A 20,140-nucleotide genomic window follows, 5' to 3' on the forward strand; every position below is an offset into this window, starting at 1 on the left:
ATTATACATAAATTATTATACCCCACCCATTATTTCATAGTGTTACTCATCCATCAAGTTTCTCTATAATCTCTTGATAAACCATTCTTCAACTATGTATTAGACAGCATATACATATCCAAATCTAAATTTCTACTGTATGTTAAAATAACAGAGAGATCGAGGCAGAAGTACTATTTTCACTATATAACAGCAGCACTTACAGCCTGCGCATGTATTGTAACTTTAGGTTTTCGTACATAAGAACTTAGCGTATATTATGGAGAATAAGTTCATGAAGGTGAAGTATGATTGCTAAGAAATTTAAAGCAGACATATTGATGTTTTGGATATTTTGATTGGCGCTTCCAATGTGGAGCTTCTAACAGTTGACTTACACAAGTTTATTTTTTAAAGTATCGCATTGTGTGTCAGCAATACAGTACACTGGATTTATCAAGCGTAAAACATTAAATACATTTCGCTATCATACAGCTTTCCAAAATTTCATCATAGGAGAGCACATCTGTAAGAGACAGCTTCTTTCTGTTGAATAAAAGGCACCTATGTGGCCTAGTTGTGGTTATATGTAGTACATGTATAGATTACAGCTCGATCAAGTACCTGGGACATTATTAAAAAGCATCATGTGGCTCACTGCGTTTTCCTGGTTAGCCTTTTGTTAAAGCTCAGAGGGTTCATTATAGGATATACGCTCAGCAGTTTATGCTATGTAAGTAGAAATTTAATATGCAAGAATAAGACTGGTACATAATGAGCTACTATGATACAAAAAGTAGAGAGGTTATTTTATACTAAGTTATTAATACTATCTAAAAAAGTTGTTAAAATGCCGGTGTATGATGTGGAAAAGATAAAAAGCAGCCGAAATGATACAGTATCCAACGACGCTAAACTTATGATGTCGGGTTTTAGAGAGTTTCACGCATGGGGTTTCTTAGCAGACTAGAGGGGATCGCTTCACGCGGTTCCGAGTTCACTCGATGCAGCATCAGGATAGTAATAGAAACTGATGGCCAGCAAGAGGTATAATGCAAAAAGCATGAGTCCTTCTAACCAGTTGCTCTTGCCATCCTAAAAATATTAATCAGTAGTGTCACAAAAGTGAGTTAGAAAAGTTTATCAAATTGCTCTAAGACAATCAATTATAAACACTAACTTACCATCATCAAGTAGTTTACCATGATTACCGAAATAAACATGACGGCAGTCTCGTAAATGTTGAACAATAGCGACATTTGGACGTTGATGCCCCAACCAATCACAACCATAAGTGGCGTCACAAGCAAGGCGATTTGCATACTACTTCCAACAGCAACACCAAGGGCAAGATCCATCTAATGACAATTTTATAAAGGGTTCGGGTTTCCCAATGAGTACATCCCGGTTAGTATAATGCTGCTGTTGTTGGGAGGTCCCCACAGAACAATCACCTTATTCTTCATTGCAACAGTAACGGCTGTAACGTGTTCAGCCGCATTGCCTACAATAGGCAATAGGATAAGACCTACGAATGTCTCGCTGATATGCCATTGCTCGACAACATCTTCAATAGCAGATACAAGAAACTCTGCACAGACAGCAACCAAAGCAGTGATCACAAGAAGTCTGAATTATGACAAAAATATTGTTAGCGTGACATATATTAAGGATTTGGGCAAAAAACAAAAGTCTATATTGTTGCCAAGACGATATATCTTGTACAGTTGTTTCCAAAAAGAAACACATTACGCTAGATACTTACGCAACAATGGCCATCCAAAATGGCATCTGTGGCATCTCCTCTTCCTCATCATCATTGCCGGTTGCTTCACCGGGCGCAATACCTGCACCGTTCAGCTGTTCAAGGTCGGTTCCGGCAGTTGACTGACGCTGGTACGACACTCGACGAGCTTCAGAAGGTGGTTGCAAAAACTACATGGTGATAATAACAGAAATAATCATGAAACAGTTTCAGAGTTTTGCTCCTCCTATTAAAGCTTCGTGCTGGTTTCCTCCATTTACAATGTCATACATACCAGATCCTTGTGCGTTTTGAGCTTTAAAAAGGAATATGATACACTTTAGTTATGTGCAGGGGCTATTTACTTGAAAAGCAACATTATATTTAACTGTACCTGGAAGAACAGATACGAGAAATAGATGATGAGCAAAATGATGGACGTGGCGCGAGAAATGTTCAAAATGTCACTTGTAAGTTCCTGGGTCGTCTCAGTTGACCCGACGGAAGCATAAAAAGCTGCAGGGAGCAGCAATGACGTCGTGGCAATAAACAAGAGAGAAGCCGATGTTTGGGCCACTGTCTGATTGAATTTCTGTTCTTGGTAACGTATGCCGCCGAACCAGAAGCACATGCCCAGAACTAAGAGCAGATTGGATAAGATCGAGCCAAGCATCGATGCTTGCACGACAACTACTAAATTCTGCGTCAATGAAATAATCGAAATAATCAATTCTACAGCGTTGCCGAACGAAGCGTTCAAAAGACCGCCGATAACCTGCCCAGAAGTAATTTGGCATGTACAACATTAATGAACATCTGCTCAACCTCCAAAAGCCGAGCATCGAGAAAAGTCAACAAACCTCGCCGGTGCGAAGAGCAATATCTTCAGTCGCGAAACCGAGTAGTTTTGCAAGTGGCACGATCGCGATAAAATTGAGAATAAATGTGACAGTTGGGCTCCATACGAAATGACTGGCGATACCAATAGGAACGAACACGATCAAGACGTTGATCCATGAGGATTTGACAAGAGCCGTCAGACCTTCCACGATTGTGGGATCAGCAGTTTGTTGTTGTAGAGTAGTAGCCTTATCATCACTCGTCATGATGGCAGCGACAGGACTACTTGATCTGCTTTGATGATCTGGAATTTTTGAAACCATGACAACCTCTGAACCGTCTCGGCCTTTTTCTTCTTCTTCTGACGATGATGTTGTTCGATGCGGGTCCATAGTAAGTGAATAAGAGAGTGAATGAGAGAAGGAAGAGAAAAGATGCACGCGGTGTATGTGTGTGTAAATGTAATTCCAGGAAATATATTTTTTTTATTCAAATGAGGCCTTTTTTACTCAAAATGGTTAAGCAAAAATGTCACAAAAAGGGTAAAAATAAGTGGCGGATTTGCCAAGGCTGGTTGCAAAGGAACGAGGCCCGACGCCACAAAAGAGAGAGACCATGTTGTACCACCCCACTTAAGACATCGCGCGCGCTATTGTACATGAACACCAAAGGTGGCTCAAAAATATTTCAGCGCACAGGTTGTAAGAACCGATCAATAAAAAATTTTCTACACTTTACCTTCTTGGCTCCGTTCCATGGACTGCACATAAGGCTTGCTTTCGAACGCGCTTGCACTACTCGTACTGCTACTGTCATCATTTGCTGGCAGTTCAACTGCCATTCCCTTAAGTGCGGATCGATACTCGTATTTCACATGTCCGCCTGCAGATTCGACATCGGTCCGCGCTTGGCTGTATGTGGCATCGGACACGGGCGCTTTGAACACCATGATAAACTCTGTGAAACCAGCTGCAGCAATCAGGGTATATATATCGGACCTGGTGAGCTATATTGTATACTACTAACCCCAACGCAACACGATCAACGGTGTAACAACTTACGTTCAGCTGCCGACACAATGCCTGTCAAGGCAATGAGAGCCAGGATGAGAAATGTCAAAGGCATTAGCATTGATCCTCGTCGAATGTTCATTCTGTCTTTTTTTGTTAAAAAGTGTATAAGAGAGAAAGGGAAAAAAAGAGCCGAAAGTTAGGGAGCTATAAGTAAAAGAAAGTCATGGCTTGCTTGCAACCTTTTATGTCTGTTGTTTCAAAGGTGTGTTGTATATTTAGCTGCATTATATTGTATATATAGATGTTTGCAGCTGTGGTTTACAGTACTCTTGCTAGCTATTAAGGCATATCAGCAGCCTGGAAGCATCCAAGGTTGGAATTTCGAAAAGAGCCTGCATATGAAATCGTTATACATTAAAGAGACACCACAGACTCTACTTGCGATCAATACTACAGACGCCGACAATCCTCGTGTATATATGAGCTTTGGAGAAGCCTTTGTAGTTCCAGCAAGCCTCGTTTGTGCCCTGTGAGTCTCACCCTGCATGTGGGTAAGCTGGTGGCCAAACCAAAACAAGCGATCACACCGAAGCACTTGTTTGGCTATCAACAAACACACCCTGTATGGTAATATTCTCTCATGCGTCCGCACCAAACATTGAGAGCTGCCTGCCGCTTATTGCCGTTCATCATGTCAACATGCATACTTTCTTTTTCTGCATCCTAACATATATCAAAACGATCAAATGATATTTCGATAACACATGCAATGTAAGAATAAGAGCAAAAACACAGACGCACGCATCCATTGCAGCAGCAGCAGCAGCAAAAAAAACAGCAATCTTAACGAAGGAGAATAACGAAGAGAGAAAGGAAGAAAGAAAGAGAGAGAGAGAGAGATTATATAAACAAATAATGATAGTAGAAAATAATATATAAAGTTATAACTTCATTGTTTAGCACAATCGCTTTCGCAAGTGACTATCCAGAATCTTTCGCTGTCGGCCAAGCCATGATGAAGGCGTCGATCGAATGGAAATACCAACACCTTCACGATGGTTGCGTCGGGCAAGATCGTACCACGCGGATATAATGAGCTGCTGTTCGCGCCGTGATTGCACACGAACATTGTGGATTTGTTTCTATATTTACAAAGTGTCAAATCCATGAATAGAAGATAAATAAAGACCCAAGACCTTAATCGTGATGCTTTATGTCTTGTAGAATGAGGATACTAACCGTGAGTAGATCGTTTTCTTCCTCTTTGGTGCGTGGCGTACGGCTCAATAACGCAGCTGGTTCTTCTGAACGCTTGCCAATGCCGTTGCTTCCAAATCGAGCGGTCATTTCTTCTAAAAGTTGGGTATATAGCTTGATCATCTAAAAAACAGTACGTGAGGTGAACATGTCATCCTTTTTTATACGTAGTTAACTTGATGAAAATACATGTATACATACGTCTCGCACTTTACGGATTTTTCCTTGACTTTCGTTGATCTCTTCTTGGAGATGGAGTACGTTAATCTGAAGGCTTGCGTTTTGTTCCTTGATAGTCTCGTGTTCCTCACTAACATGTATATAAAAAAAAGGTTGGGGTTAAGTACACATCTATCACTATCATTGTAGCGAAATGATTTGGAAATACTCTACTCAGTCAAGGTAGGTCGATCTTTCAAAGCACCATCGCTATTGATGCCATGTAGATAGTTTGCTTCAACGAGCATGCGATTGATATCATGAAGCTGCATCTTGGTGATATCTTCAAGTCGGTTCAAACGATCTTGAATCTTGCTATGCTCCTTTTCATAGCTCTGTAATGATACTGCGTCCTTGGCCACGCTGCTTGTGCCTTGCATCACCAAACTTTCAAGTTTGTTTGTGCTGTCTTTTAAGAAATGGGCCTCCTTTTCAAGATCAAGTATACGAGATCGGAACGCCATGATGGTTTGTGTTTGGTTCAATAAGGAGTCAGGGATACCGTTTCGTATTTGTGCTAGCTCTTTTCGTAGCTGGTCTCTCTCTTCAACAACACCAGTAAAGTCCTTTGTTGAATCAAAAAAGAAAGTGTCAGCTATCCTTATGTCTTTATGGGTGCATCAAGTAGACTACTTTACCTTTTCGAGCTTTTCTTTAGATGATTTGATACCGTCGAAATCTTGCTTCACTTGAGCCATTTCCTTGGAAGACACCTCCGAAGAACCGCCACCATTTTGTTCCAATTCTTTGATTTGACGCTTCAGTCTTTGGATATTCAGTCGCCTAATTTTTTTTTGTTTCAACGTAATCATTTGTAAGTGAGCTTGCCCGTCAAAATTTTAGCGACACCCCATCCCTTACATTTCAGTGATATTGGCCTTCTTCACATTCTCCTCCATATTGTTACTGTCAGGATCCACTTCTTCGTCGATTACAACACTGGTGCGGTTGTTGATGGCTTCTTCCAAAGATGTACCTGAAACGTTCGATATGAATTTTCGGGTAAAGATTCCCTTCCTCAGCAACTATTTTGTTACCAGTCCATCCACTGTTTTTTTTATTCGTTTCTTACCTCCACCGAGTTCCATCTCTCGAATCTGTTCTTCTAGTAGCTGCACCTGCTCCATATTACGATCTCGATCTTCTTTTAGATATTGACATGTTTGTGACATTGTATGGAGTTCTTCTTCTAACCGGTTCTTCTCTTTAAGGATTTCTCGATTGCCAGTCTCGAGTTGTTGGACTTGCTCCTTGTATGAATCCATCAATGTCTTGAACGAAAGGACTTTACGATATTCATCCTCAACTTGATGACTACGCTCAAGCAAGCTTGTGTTTTGGTCTTCCAAGGCCTAAATTTAAATGTTTAAAATTAAAAAATCTCACTATTACCCATTTTTCCAATAAGAAAAGTTACCTTGATTTGTCGTTTTAGATCGGTAGTATCTTCCACCTTTCGCTTGTATTTGTCTAGCATACTCTCTAATTTATCCATGCGTTCTAACTCGTGACGATATTCTTCAATGTCATCTCCAAGTGCTTCAGCCTCTTCGGCCTTGACAGTCAGCTCGTCTACTTTTCGCTTAAGCTCGTTGATTTGCGTGAGCTGATTTTCTATCGTATTTTCAGTTTCGAGCCGACGATCTTCACTTTTCTCTCTACATACACACACACACACACACATACAACGCAAAATTACTCAGAGTCATTCATCATTTCGTATCCAAGGAAGACTACAAACACTTACAAGTCCTGCTTGAGATGATCGATTTCTGTACGCATGACATAATCCGCCTTGCCTGTATTGCTTGCCTGTGTAATGGCTTCATCCATATCTCTCAGACGATTTTTCAGGTCTTCTTTTTCCATAATGATGTCATCCTACAGGTGGTAGTACACCAAAGACATTCCGTACCGTTTTAGCTCAAGTCCTAACTTGCTACCATCCGCCTATCATTGAAAGCAAGAATGACTTACAAAGCGTTCACGCAATTCATCGTATTCAGCCAATAGCTGATTGTGCGATGACTCGGCTTGCTTTTTCTCCACGATTACTTTTTCGAATTCAACCTGGTATCTGTATGGCATGTCGCTACTATTGCACATGTGAATAAATAGCTCAGCAAGTTATTATATGTTTATTAATTACCTGTCAAATTGTAGACTTCTCGAAGTAGTTGTGCCTGATGTTCCGGACAGTTGCGAGTTCCGAGGATTGATGCTATCCATATCATTGTTGAAATGATTCATCACCTGTGTGGATAGTTTAGAAAAAACGTGCTCATTCTTAGTAAATTTCTCTTTATAAAAGAAGAATATTTGCCAACTCGTAGATCTTCCCAAACCATACTTCTTCAATAGATAACATGAGGGCATGTTGGCTCTTTTGAGATAAGCTTTGGATCATATCAATGTAGGTACGATTGTTGTCGGACTGGACCGCAATTGCAATAATCAGCTGGCACATTAACAATAGTTCATGCAGGTCCGCGTCTTTGGCAATACCAGCAAGGTTGATGGATGGTAAAAGCTCTGCGTCCTGTCCGAGAACTTCATCAAAGTATCGCGTGATAAGCTTGTGCATTTTTTTGATCGTGTTGAAACGGACGACCCAGGTGCTGTTGCCGTTGGTGGCAGTGTTATTGCTTCCGTCACTGTTGCGCTTGTTCTTGCTCGTCAGGGCACCGCCAGCCTCGTTGCTGCCCAGTTGTCTGAACCACTTGCCGTCACTTTATATGTATGAGCCATTGTTTTTTATTTTTTTGGTCAAAGAGATGATGCTTTGTGTCATGTGCAAAGTGTGATATAGTTAATAGTAATAGAACTAGTGTTGCTGTCCTTACATATCTATAAGCACGCTGGAAAGTATGCTACCGTCTGAAAGCTCGACCACAGTGTCGATAGGACCGGACTTGCCGTCAAACGTGTTGATCTAGTCATAGCGTTCATTGGGGGGAGGAGAAAAGTCAAGCCCGTATTTAAAGTCGATATATGCGTACGTGAGTATGTGGAAAGTGTGAGAATCCCCGCATTCCATAACTTTCTGTAGCTATTTCAACTCACCCATTCGACAAAAGCATCTTCGAGCGCAGCCTCCATCCGCGAAAAGGTCATGTTGGAGGCGGGACTAATGAGGATAATGGAGGAAGGAGAAAAGAAAAAGGTAAGGAAGGGGTTAAAAAGAGGTGTAAGAGGGCGGAGAGAAGGAAAGGGTTACTCGAAAAATAAACACTGTATTCCAGGAACGCACGATACAAAAGTATACTACGTGCAGAGTGGAGTAGGAGGAGTTGTACTTTTTTTTTACACACACACACACACACACAGAGCCAAAGAAGCTCCGGGCTGGGTTACTATACCCGATGATTGGGTGTTACCCAAAAAGAAACAAGGGCGATTCCCACTAATTAGTGGGACGGGATCGTTCTGTAGATCTTTCGGAAGTCGTATTCCGTTGCTTAATTATTATTTTTTTTATATATGCAGTTCCAATTTTCTATAGGATGCGTGGTTCTAATAGTCCAGAGCAACACGAAGCTTCTGATCCTTCAAGCCGTTGGCAATGTTGTCGATGCAGATGTCACCCATCACTTCACGCGCTTCAATGGTTGCACTGCCTGTTGAAGAGAACGCCATTGTAAGCACATTGTCGGGTTTCTTTGTCCTACCTTTGAAAAAATAAAGAATCGTGCTATATTTACCAATATGAGGAAGAATCACACAATTATCCAACTTGAACAATGGGTGATCAGTGGGAAGAGGCTCAGGCGTTGTGACATCCAAGCCAGCACCGGCAATTTGGTTCTCCTGTAAAGCACGGACTATTATATACATGGATGATCATGGTGGGGGGGGAAGGCCTTTATCAGTAACTCATCCTCTTAATGGACATCCAGTCATATGCAGTTGTTTTGACCTACCCAAATCTTCCTGCTTAACAACACCACCACGAGCAGAGTTGACAAAGATCTAGTAACAATTTCAAGTTTAGTTTTTCATTAGTTCTCTACAGCATCATATTGTTTAGACTTACAGCAGTTTCCTTCATCTTCTTAAAAGCATCATAATTAAACAATTCTTTGGTCTCGGGAGTCAATGCACAGCATGCAACCACATAGTCCGATTCTTTCAAGAGCTCGTCCATTGAAGCAAACTCGGCTTTACCCTTGAGTTCAGCTTTCTCACCACGACCCCAATACAACACGCGCTCGACGCCAAATGCACGCAGACGGTTGGCCACAGCTTGTCCAATACGACCCATACCAACCATACCGAGCGTCTTACCGGCAAATTGGTAACCGCAAAGCCAGTTGGGTCGCCATTCACGCCACTACAATATTACATCAATACATGCAAGCCTTATTCTGATTACGATCAATGACGCCATACCTCGCCATTCTCGGCTGCTCTGATACCCTGTTTACAGAAATTAGATCGTGAAGACATTTCATTGTTGATGTCCGCATAATGATTTACCTCCTTCATGCGTCGTGCAGCAGCCAATGTGAGCAGTACAGTCAGATCGGCGGTTGCGTCAGTCAAGACGTCGGGGGTATATCCAATCTTGACGTTGTTCTTCTTGGCCGTAGCAAGATCAATGTGATCATATCCCACACTCATCGTGGTCACAACCTTCAAATTGGGTCCTTTACAAAATAAAACATCGAGAAAAGTTCATCTTCTTCTAATCCATATCCATAAATATGTATCAATGTGTGTGTGTATATATAACTTACCTGCTGCTTCAAACAATTCCTTATCAATCTTGTCACCCAACACACATAGTAAGCCTTCGGCGCCTGTGAATATTCACATATAAGCAAAAAAAAGAAAGAAGGAATAGCCTTATACTATCAGTTTTCTTTTTTCTTCTCTCTGTCTTTATTTTTTTTTTCAAAAGCGTGTTGTCTTTCAAACCTTGAACGTCCTTTAACAATGTGTCGCGTGGCATGAGCGAATCCTGTGGCCATTGAATCAAGTCGAAATCCTGAGCCTTCAAACGCGCCTGAGCGTGTTCAGGCAACACACGTGTAGCAACGACTTTGGGAGCAAGTGCTCGAGCGTTGCTATGGAAATAATTGGCAAGTCGCTGCTGTTGCTGGAAGGCATGACGGAATGCCGTCTGGTTACGGATCGCTGATCGAAACGCCATTTTTTTTATTCGTATAAAAAGAGAAAAGAAGGTGTACTATCTGTTCCTGGAACCTCCCCCCGCATTTTTTTTTCGGGCAATCAATTTCGCCACATCTGGTGTATAAAATGAACTCTATCAAAAAAACGAAATATACCCTCAACACTCATGTAATAACCAGAGCCAAAATTAACCGACTGTGTATATGCAGGATATGTTGAGAAACGAAGTATTTTAAAATAAAAAAAACTCAAGTAAATACATATAGCACCGAGATGCTCCTTTAGAGGATACATTTTCATTTAGATAGGGCGATTAGGACGTTCGACAAAGCGAGCAAGTTCTGTGCGTGTTACTAATTGTGATGGGATTTGATAATTATCAACAAAGATACCACTGACAATCATCGATATATTGCTTGTATGATAATAACAATGCTATTCTTAGTTTGAAGAGAGAGCATGGATCCTGCTGAGGCAATGCATACTCATCATGTGAAGCAATCATTGATACCAACAAAGATGCTCCATTGTTTTGATGTACATGATAGTATTTTGTAAATACTATACTAGAACTCTGAATGCATCAATCTTGTTCATTGTATGTAACTTATTATTAGCGCTTTGACCGTTCCAGCGTGTGCGCACGGTCCTTCCTGTGCTAGGTATTTTTCCATTACCCTTTTGGCTACTCCTATGAAATTTAAAAGCGTGTTTTGTGTTGCTATATATCTTATGGGGTTGTCAGATTAAATACGGCTCCAGTCATTCAACGAATCGATGGGCGCAATGACAAGACCAGCATCCTTCTATATCGAGCATTTAGATCCGGAAAGACCGGATTTCCTTGAGTGATTCAACGGAGGCTCAATTGTTGCAATTGCAAAAATAAGTGTCCAATAGCGTCACTACTTTGGCCTATTCATGCAATATTTTCTTATATAAAAAAAAAAAAGAGAGAGAGAGGGAAGGAACCAAAAGTCTTTTTGCACATGGCTCGCAGGAAATACTACAATAATTTAGGTCCTTCTGGTTTACCCAATGAACTCCTAGGCAAAGTCGTCTGTATGTACCAAAATAAAACTCATAAGCAGCTGTAGTGTAAGTCGCTGTGCTTGTAGAGACCTGTATTTGCGTCAAGTTTTGATTTTCTTGGTCAAAAAATTTATTGTTCACGAAGAAGAAAAGCTGATTCATTATTGTCACAACGTGCACGATGTCAATGCGTTGGCGCTTTGACATTGTTGAACGATGGGTGTCGAGGAGGAAGAAGCAGGATGGACTGTTGGCAATAAAAAGGAACGTCTTAAGGCCATACAATTATTGGGATACATAATGAAAAGGTCGTAGATAATATATAGAACAACTTCATGGCACATAATGGCATTTGAGCCACGGCCAAGTAGACATGTTATCTGCAATTTTAAATTTGGCGCTAGACAGATATACAGCACATTCGAGCAATAAAAAAGAATTGTGATTATTAGTATGCACTGCTTCACCACTTCATCATGATCATTAAAAGTCATATGAGTCGTACACAACACGCTTGCACGCTACTTACAACATGTCGTTGTAGATAGTTATGCAGAGCGTATATAGTACAGTATTCCAAAAGGTTCATTGCGTAAGTCTACAAAACAAGCTTGTTAAAAAAGACAATGCACGCCGTAAAATAGGATATCAGTGTACAGTACAGTCATACACTGAGATACTCGCAAGTATTGTAGCTCGTCGTATAAATGTACATCAAAGGGTTAGTTTTTTCCATCGTCCAATATCATATTATAGCTCAGTAAATGTGTATATTAACAACGCTCAATAATTTAGTCAAGTTGTTTGCCATAGCATTAAATGACTGAGGATTGGTTTTTCAGGTACATCAGTTTTTTTTTTTTTTTTTACAGGCGCGCAACAAATTATTGCGTCGGTTTTTATTTCAAGTCACGCGCATATTAAATATGAGAGGTGAGGAGAAGAAGCTAAGTAGCGTTTGACTAGTTGGCGATAGAAGGAAGATTTTCTTGGGTGCGGGTTAACAAAAGAGAATGAATTTGCGTAATAATGTTATCGGGAACGAAGGGAGAATTGTTTAAAACAAAGCGCCAGTGGGCGTTCCAAAGACATTCTAATATACAGCTGGTAGTTATATCTGAAGGGAGACGGGGAGCATTTTGGGGAAAAATACAGGTGAAAGATGGCATTGTGTACAGCAGATTCTGTAACAGATTGTAATAGTAGGTCGGGCCACACGGAGCACCAGATCGACCATTTGCGAGGGCATTGGTACAGGAAATGAGACAAACCATCTTCATCTTGGTTACAAATTGGGCATACAGCGGATGTGAATTCGGAGGGCATAATTGAATTTAGAGTTTTACGGCATGAAATCTTATTGAGAAGCGCTCGATACCAAACATTTCTTGCTGTTGGCGATATCTTCAATCGCCAGAAGGTATCCCATTGTCTAGGTGTTAAGATCGTATTTTCCCAGACTTCGACGTGTATAGACTTGTCGATGATTGCTTGTCTGAGTTCTTTTGCTGTGATCGTGGTCAATTGTTTATCTTGGACCTTGCACCATGCTCCCAGATCGACCGCCTTATGTTCACGGATAGCGGGATCAATAGAGTTGTGAAGAAGATGCCTCGGGATCAAAGTCTGAAACACCGCTGAATGGAATCCCAACTCACCCAAGTCCAAGAAGCGAACCAGTAGACCCAAAAGGCGCGGGTAGATCAAGAATTCCGTGGCGAGCCGTCTCCGTAAACAGCCATTCGCTAAATCAAAGATGAACAAATCATCCATTAGGATCCTGTGTTTGGCGATGCGTCGTAAGCATACGTCTAAGGTTTTGGTGAGCGGGCGCTGTGTCGGCGTTATGGCATCTAGGACGTGCAGTTGTAGAACTGTAGCAGTCGGTATGAGTTTGGGATTGATAGTCAACCGTATAATTGTCTAAGGCCTTGCATAGCTGATTTGAGAAGCTGACGGGTTTACTCATTGAAGCGGTCCGAAGTCGGGGAAATAGGAGACACATACAGTAATTTCGATCGGGAGGAAAGGAATTCGTTGCATGACTCTTATACAATCTCACGACAAGACATCTAGATAGCAAGTATTACATATGTAGCCGTTACATCATACGTTCCAATATGCCCACCCTTTCCTCTTCGCCTTCAGCTCCTTGTTTCCTCTACATTCGTGAACCAAAGGAAGCATTTCTCTTTAAAAACAGTGAAAACTACTGGCATACCTTATAGACTTTGAACGTTTTATATAAAAACGTCAGGCCTATAAGATAATTTGAATAACTCAAAAGTGGAAGCGGACGATTCTCACAAGATCTCAAAAGTCCAGTGGTAATAATTCGATCGTTGCTGCTAACAGATGCCTGTGCATATCTTAACTACCCTGATTTGTGGCTAACAACATTTGCGGTGTTTCTATTGTAAAGTTACTGTTACCATCGTATTATGTAATCACCAAGTTCCCTTCTCGCTGACGCACTGGCCAAGAAACCTTGACACGGTGCCTGGAAGATCTAAGCGGAGACCCGTATGTGAAACATTCCACGCATAAAGAAGAAATCATGCAGCGCCATAACGACGGCGACGACGACCGTTTCCATAGTACTTGTACTTCTCTAGCCCTCCAACCCCTTTATTTCTCTATTTATTATAGCTTCGCTTCATTCAAAGCGAGCATAGCTGAGAAAAAAAGTTGTTACGTCACGCGTCTAGCGGATATTCAATTATCTATTGTTATTAAGAAGAGAGCAAACTTTCGCTTTTTCTTCTTCACCAACGTTATTGTTTCAAGTTCAACATGAAGTACAACTACGATCGCATTTACATTGACCACCTCCACCGCCGTGTGTTTGAGCCCTGCTTCTATGAAGCCCCCACGTTACCGCTCCTTTGGGAGTATTATCCCTGGAAAACCGTTGGTATTGCCATCGTCGTCATTTTGGTTTGCATTGTCTGCGTTCCTTTCTGTCGGCCGGCGCGTCCCTTTGTTGCTGCAACGATCAAGTTGCTAGTTGCCCTGGTTGCGTTTGTCGCCTTGACAATCGTCCGTTTTGTCCTCCCGTCTCCGCCCGCAAAGCAGTTTTATCTGCGTTTGCCACCATCACCACCGTCTCATGCCGCTTCCACTCATCCCCGTCTCCATTCCTCTCCGGGTAATTACCCTGCCGTCAATGGCGAAGAGCTTGGTGCTGCTCAAGCATTGAAAGGAATGTCGAAGGCTAAAGTTGTGGATGTTGTCGCCGTCGCCGTCGCCCAAGAGCACGTGCAAAGAGAAGAAGTAAAAGCCGCGAAGGATGGTGCCGCGCAAAAGTACGACGTTGAGCAAGCCGCGAAGGACGGTGATTCCGCGCAAAAGTACGACGTTGTCAAAGCCGCGAAGGACGGTGATTCCGCGCAAAAGTACGACGTTATTGAAGCCGCGAAGGACGACGTTTCCGCGCAAAAGTACGACGTTCCTGAAGCCGCGAAGGATGGTGCCGCGCAAAAGTACGACGTTATTGAAGCCGCGAAGGACGACGTTTCCGCGCAAAAGTACGACGTTCCTGAAGCCGCGAAGGATGGTGATTCCGCGCAAACGTACGACGTTGTCGAAGCCGCGAAGGGTGGTGCCGCGCAAAAGTACGACGTTGAGCAAGCCGCGAAGGATGGTGATTCCGCGCAAACGTACGACGTTGTCGAAGCCGCGAAGGGTGGTGCCGCGCAAAAGTACGACGTTGCTGAAGCCGCGAAGGATGGTGCCGCGCAAAAGTACGACGTTGTCAAAGCCGCGAAGGATGGTGCCGCGCAAAAGTACGACGTAGCTGAAGCCGCGAAGGACGGAGACACCGCGCAAACCGACGGCGACGAAGAAATGCACGAGGCTGACGATGACGAGCCTGCGGCTGCTGCGCCTGCCACTTATGCCTATCACCACCACTATCAACACCACCACCGTCACCAAGTTCTTCGATTCCGCCCCTATGCCCATCCTAGCCACCACCATCGTCATCTTCTCCGAAAGCGTCGCCTCCACTCCTCCACCACCACCACCACCACCATCAACATGCATATGCCGCCTATGTCGTCCACACATCATCGCCATCATCGTCACCATGTTCTTCGATTCCGTCCGTATGCCCTTCCCAGTCACCACCGCCGTCATCTTCTCCGAAAGCGTCGCCTCCACTCCTCCACCACCATCAACATGCATATGCCATCTGTGCCTTCCAGTCACCATCGCCACCATCGCCACCACCATTATGTCCTCCGTTTCGCTCCTTATGTCCTCAACAACACCATCAACCGTCGTTTCCTCCGTCACCGCCGTCATCATTCCCGCACTCCTTCGCTCCGTTCACTTATTGCCGCCGCCAACCGTCACCATTCTTCCGCAGCCGCCACTGCCATGATCGTCGATGCACCCTCTTCTCCCGCTTCTCCTGTCTTCGTTCCCACCAACACAAACTTCGACGTCGACTTTCCGCCTCTTTCCCCCGTCCCTTCACCCACTGCCAGCACCATCACCATCAGCACCGCTTCTTCCCACTCCTCAGCTCCGCAGTCCCCCTCCATTCCTTTGTCTTCACCCGCCGCCGCCACCGCCACCACCACCAACAACCCCGCATCAGAGCCTCGTGCTCATTATGAAGATGAAGACGACGACGAATACGAATACGACGAAGATGACGATGACGAGGAAGCGGTGGAATTCGCTGCCACAATGGCACGAAACCTCGGTCTGGAGATGTACCAGGTCGCGATGCTGCAGCATCATCTCAAGCATGATGGAGAAGACGAAATCCTAGAATGTCTTCTCATGTTTGCTCACGGCGACAGAGCACGCGCCGCTGAGTTGGAGAACATTCTGTCGTCGAGTAAGTGAAAGCATTCATTATTATATGGCGTTTAAAAGATTTAACTGCTAGAAAGTGAGCTAACTGTAATGTTTTCGCTCTTAGTGGATCTGTTATAGCCAGGTGCTTCTGCTTTTTCTCGTCTGGCGTTCTTTGTGGTCGCTCGTTTGTCCGGCGATGTTCGCGTTCGTGTACGTGCGCTCTGGTGAGTTGTTTATGTGATCTTATCCTAAGCTCTACTTGCTTGATCTGCGTAGATACTAATTAATGACGCTCTCATATCTTTATAAACAGTGCGCACTCTGTGGCTCGGTGTTGTCTGGCGGTTTCCGCCTTCGTCAGGCGTTGGGGAGCGGTCCGGTCATCTCAGTGGATGTTTCTTTGAGGTAAAGGCAGGATTGAGTTGGCAGTGGCGGCGGCACTGCTGCAGCCACCGGGGGTTGAAGGGATATGGAGGGGCACATGGGGATAGCGATGATGGTGGAGCCGGTGGTGGGGAGGGGAACAACGCTCTGGTTGTGTAGGCAGCGGGAATATACCATCGAGTCACATGTACAGCGGCGATTCTTGACAGCAAATGACAACCCAATCGAGCTTGTATAATTACGGTACGTACTATGCTTTCTTTAATACCTACAACCATCTTTATAAGAAGAGGCTTACTAACTGATATAAGCTTTTTCCTTTCCTTGTTACCTTCTTCATACTGCATTCACCTCGGATGTGGTTTGAAGAAGGCTCCTAGAAACTTAGGAATTTATTCCTTTCCCGGGTTGTCATTCCTGTCAGTTCCAGCTCATGTGGATGGTGTTCCTGCAGAAGTCCTACCTGTACCAGAGCAATGTTGTTCCTCCAATCCCCGCCACCCGCTCAACCGGAGTTATCCTCGCCCTTTCCATATCCTGGATCCCCCACCGGTTGTAGTCAGTGTCACGTCATGTAAGTCCAACTCCTTCCTTCACCTTTGCCTCGGGGATTCTGAAGCTGGGGTGTCCGGCTGGGGTGTTTGGCCAGCGGTGTGTGTGTACGCCGCGATGGAAAGTGTCAGCTTTCCAGGCTAGCCGAGTAAAAATTCGGGGTGTTGGAGAATCCCGTCTTTGGCTTGATCACATCGTCTGTGTGGTGTTGGTGGATGAATCATGATGATTATGCTGCTACAGGTGGCGTCAGAGTTCCAGGGTTGGTTTCGAATCGAGGACTGACAGAATCCGTCTTTGGCTTGATCATGCCATTTCACGTGGTTTGATGGATGAATCTGACGGAAAGTCATGATGACTATGCTGCTACAGGTGGCGTCAGATTTCGAGGCTACCGAGTAAAAACAACTCTTTACTGGTGTCGATTCGAGGATGGCAGAATCCCGTCTTTGCTTGACCATGCCGTCTCTTGGTATTGGTGGATGATCTGACGAGCAGTCATGGTGGTTATGCCGGTACTGGTGGCAACAGATTTCCTGGGCTTGGTTTCGAATCGAGGATTGGCAGAATTCCGTCTTTGGCTTGATCAGTCTATTGGCAGCACATTATCAAATACACACATGCGAAATTTCTTTGACGGTTTTTTTTCTGATCTGACGTTCTTGATCATTACAACAACACCAACGACAGCGACAACGACATCGAACAAGTGTGCGTCCAAGGACAAGCAACATCCATCAAACGACGAATCGACATACTAGGGAAGGAGCAGATTTACTATCTAGTGATATGCTATGGCGACAAGTACTTTCCAAACGGATGCGGGTATCTGCACTCAAGATCCTCATCAAAAGGCAGTACATACATTCAAACTTGCATGGGCGAATTAACTGCAAGTCATCGTGTACAAACTCTGACATCAACTATTGTGGGTGGGCAAAACGACCGAGACAAAAAGACGACACGTGTCTTTTGCGCGAATCGGACAGCAGTCGTTGACCTGTGGACATCGGCATGGAAGAATTCTGAGCTGGTCAAAAAAATCGGCAACAATGGAATATGGCAATTATTTCGGTCCGTCGGAAATCAATAAGGTGGCAACAAAACAATGCATTCGAGGCGACATCTTTTGATATGGTGGCTATTGGAAGCATAGGACATGAACTTGGAAGTCGGCAACAGCACGAATGATAGCTTGTCAAGCTGGTCAACGATGGCAACTTTTATTTATCCGTGCTTATGACAACGAAAACAACAGAGAGCAACAACCATCAATCAAACCAAGAACAATACTGATTGTTGGCAGATAACCTGTGGCTACCGATGTGGCGGCAATCACACACAAGAAGCAAAAGCGCCAAGGAATTACGAGAGCTAGGCAATGCACGATATGATATGACGTTATCTTGGCGAACCAGAGTTATTACACTGCATATACGGCGGGAATACTCATGGCATCAACAATTTAGGCGGCAACACAGGGTCAATCGATCTTACACTGTGTGACAGCACAAATCAAGCGGCAGCAAGGGCGCAAATGGTGACAAACCTACAGGGAGCCGTAATTGACAACAAAAGCAAGGACAACTAACTAAAAAGACACAAAAACAAATTGACGACACATTCGAAATGACAACAAACCAAAGCTTTCATCAATAGTTGCGAGCTATAAAAAGGCAGAATTGACAACAAACGCGAGCGACATGAATCGCACCAAAGCAATGACAGCAAAAGGCAAAACCATCAGCAAGATTTGGGTGAAACTGACAACATTTCACACGACCGTTTAGTGGATGTATACAAATAATAGTAAGTGTACAGTACGTGACTATTTGATCAGGCCAATACTTCAGGGAATGATACTTATATACATCTTCTCTTAGTAGACAAGGCGGCAAAGGTGGCACAAAAAGTCGGCGATGAAGATTCATAAAAAGCATCGGCATGTGCAGCAGGGATATCACGGACAACAATGCTCAGAGCTTTTTGAACAAGCCAGTTTCGCTTCTGCTATGGTGGTCTATGTCACGCGGTGGCAAATGAACAAGCAGCAGGCAGTGGCAGCAAAAACAAAAAAAAATGCCCAAGGGCATCAATCAAGACATTGTCTCTAAGGACAGTATCAGCAAGTGATTGATCGAACGACACGACGGCACTATGATACCTTCGATGGCGGAACGAAGCTGGCACGTCATCCATATACAACTGTCATATATACAACAACAAGCAAGCAGTGGTTTTAAAGCGCATCCGAAAAACACTACACGACGAGGGAAACAATCAAAGTCTCTTGACGCACAGAAGAACAAGACAAGACATGTGCTCAAGATCTACACACTATGGACTTCCAAGCATACTCATTGGTTTACGGCAGCAATACAATCATTAGTAGGAGAACTACACAGGTAATCTGAATGTCGATGATGTGAGGCTGAAACAGAAATATGATGCAATTAGTACCACTGGGAATACATACTTATCAAGCTCAAATGAATCTGATAGTGAAAACAGCGACCAATGTAGCCGGGCACGATGCAGACAAGGAAGGACACTTGTTATCATCCTTTCCTTGTCATGCGTTGGCAGCAACAAGAAACATCACTAGAGAGAGATGGTGGCAGTCTCTATTCCAGTCGTGAATAATAGTGCAAATCAAAAAGGAGAACAAGCACGTATAGTAGTATCGTGGTAAGGAAAATCAACGCACTTTATGCTCATTACTTTTGTAAACACTTGTGCTCACTGTGATTTTACTCTATCTTCTTTATTAGTGAAGGCCTCTTTCCACAAATCAAGATCCGCCAAAATTTACACCTATTCTTTGTCTGACAGATTGCTAGTAAGTTATTTTCTATGTAATGATGGCCCCCCAAAAAAAAGCAAGAAATCGAAAAAAAAAAAAGTAGTGTTAGTATTAGTTTAGAAAAATATACAGTAATCAGCAAAACCAAGTCCGTGACACAAAACGCGAAGCTCAAGGCAATGGAAGAAGCAAAAGCCAGTGTCGCGAAACGAAAAGGCGTCACTGACGTTTGATGGAGCACGAGGCCAAGAAGGCACACAAAAGAGGACATCAGTCGTATCATCGAATGGGCTTATTCATATCACACGCACAACAGCAGCGTTAAAACAAGTCTTGACAGATATGTTATACAAGCATATTCAGGAACCATCAACA

At 43.4% G+C, this 20,140-nt stretch overlaps 5 protein-coding genes across 5 annotated transcripts; all 5 read right to left on the minus strand.

Annotated features, from left to right (window-relative positions):
* Window positions 1–711: 711 nt before the first annotated feature.
* BDB00DRAFT_847243 (calcium/proton exchanger) lies at window positions 712–3,000 on the minus strand. Its single transcript, XM_053125214.1, has 7 exons — window positions 2,584–3,000; window positions 2,118–2,498; window positions 2,019–2,039; window positions 1,745–1,914; window positions 1,434–1,608; window positions 1,164–1,337; window positions 712–1,074 (listed from the first exon to the last, which is right to left on the minus strand). Exons 1-7 carry the CDS (start codon window positions 2,953–2,955, stop codon window positions 961–963), a joined length of 1,407 nt encoding a protein of 468 aa, XP_052974909.1. The 5' UTR covers window positions 2,956–3,000; the 3' UTR covers window positions 712–960.
* A 17-nt stretch (window positions 3,001–3,017) lies between these two features.
* On the minus strand, window positions 3,018–3,772 carry BDB00DRAFT_847244 (uncharacterized protein). The gene is made up of 3 exons (XM_053125215.1): window positions 3,625–3,772; window positions 3,302–3,532; window positions 3,018–3,212 (listed from the first exon to the last, which is right to left on the minus strand). The coding sequence occupies exons 1-3, from the start codon at window positions 3,713–3,715 to the stop codon at window positions 3,196–3,198; spliced, it is 339 nt and encodes a 112-aa protein (XP_052974910.1). The 5' UTR covers window positions 3,716–3,772; the 3' UTR covers window positions 3,018–3,195.
* Window positions 3,773–4,532: 760 nt separating this feature from the next.
* Window positions 4,533–5,516, minus strand: BDB00DRAFT_772109 (uncharacterized protein; the record flags this gene model as incomplete). Its single annotated transcript, XM_053120019.1, has 4 exons — window positions 4,533–4,718; window positions 4,816–4,956; window positions 5,035–5,143; window positions 5,227–5,516. The coding sequence occupies 4 exons, from the start codon at window positions 5,514–5,516 to the stop codon at window positions 4,533–4,535; spliced, it is 726 nt and encodes a 241-aa protein (XP_052974911.1).
* Window positions 5,517–6,910: 1,394 nt separating this feature from the next.
* On the minus strand, window positions 6,911–8,366 carry BDB00DRAFT_847247 (uncharacterized protein). The gene is made up of 5 exons (XM_053125216.1): window positions 8,116–8,366; window positions 7,896–7,984; window positions 7,403–7,781; window positions 7,202–7,305; window positions 6,911–7,147 (listed from the first exon to the last, which is right to left on the minus strand). Exons 1-5 carry the CDS (start codon window positions 8,164–8,166, stop codon window positions 7,006–7,008), a joined length of 765 nt encoding a protein of 254 aa, XP_052974912.1. The 5' UTR covers window positions 8,167–8,366; the 3' UTR covers window positions 6,911–7,005.
* Window positions 8,367–8,487: 121 nt separating this feature from the next.
* On the minus strand, window positions 8,488–10,227 carry BDB00DRAFT_982122 (D-isomer specific 2-hydroxyacid dehydrogenase). The gene is made up of 8 exons (XM_053129990.1): window positions 9,970–10,227; window positions 9,789–9,851; window positions 9,529–9,698; window positions 9,442–9,468; window positions 9,086–9,382; window positions 8,973–9,021; window positions 8,754–8,873; window positions 8,488–8,669 (listed from the first exon to the last, which is right to left on the minus strand). Exons 1-8 carry the CDS (start codon window positions 10,202–10,204, stop codon window positions 8,566–8,568), a joined length of 1,065 nt encoding a protein of 354 aa, XP_052974913.1. The 5' UTR covers window positions 10,205–10,227; the 3' UTR covers window positions 8,488–8,565.
* Between the last annotated feature and the right edge of the window lie 9,913 nt (window positions 10,228–20,140).

This window comes from Zychaea mexicana (genome assembly GCF_025766255.1).
Source record: "Zychaea mexicana strain RSA 1403 chromosome Unknown BDB00scaffold_104, whole genome shotgun sequence".
NCBI lineage: Eukaryota > Fungi > Mucoromycota > Mucoromycetes > Mucorales > Lichtheimiaceae > Zychaea > Zychaea mexicana.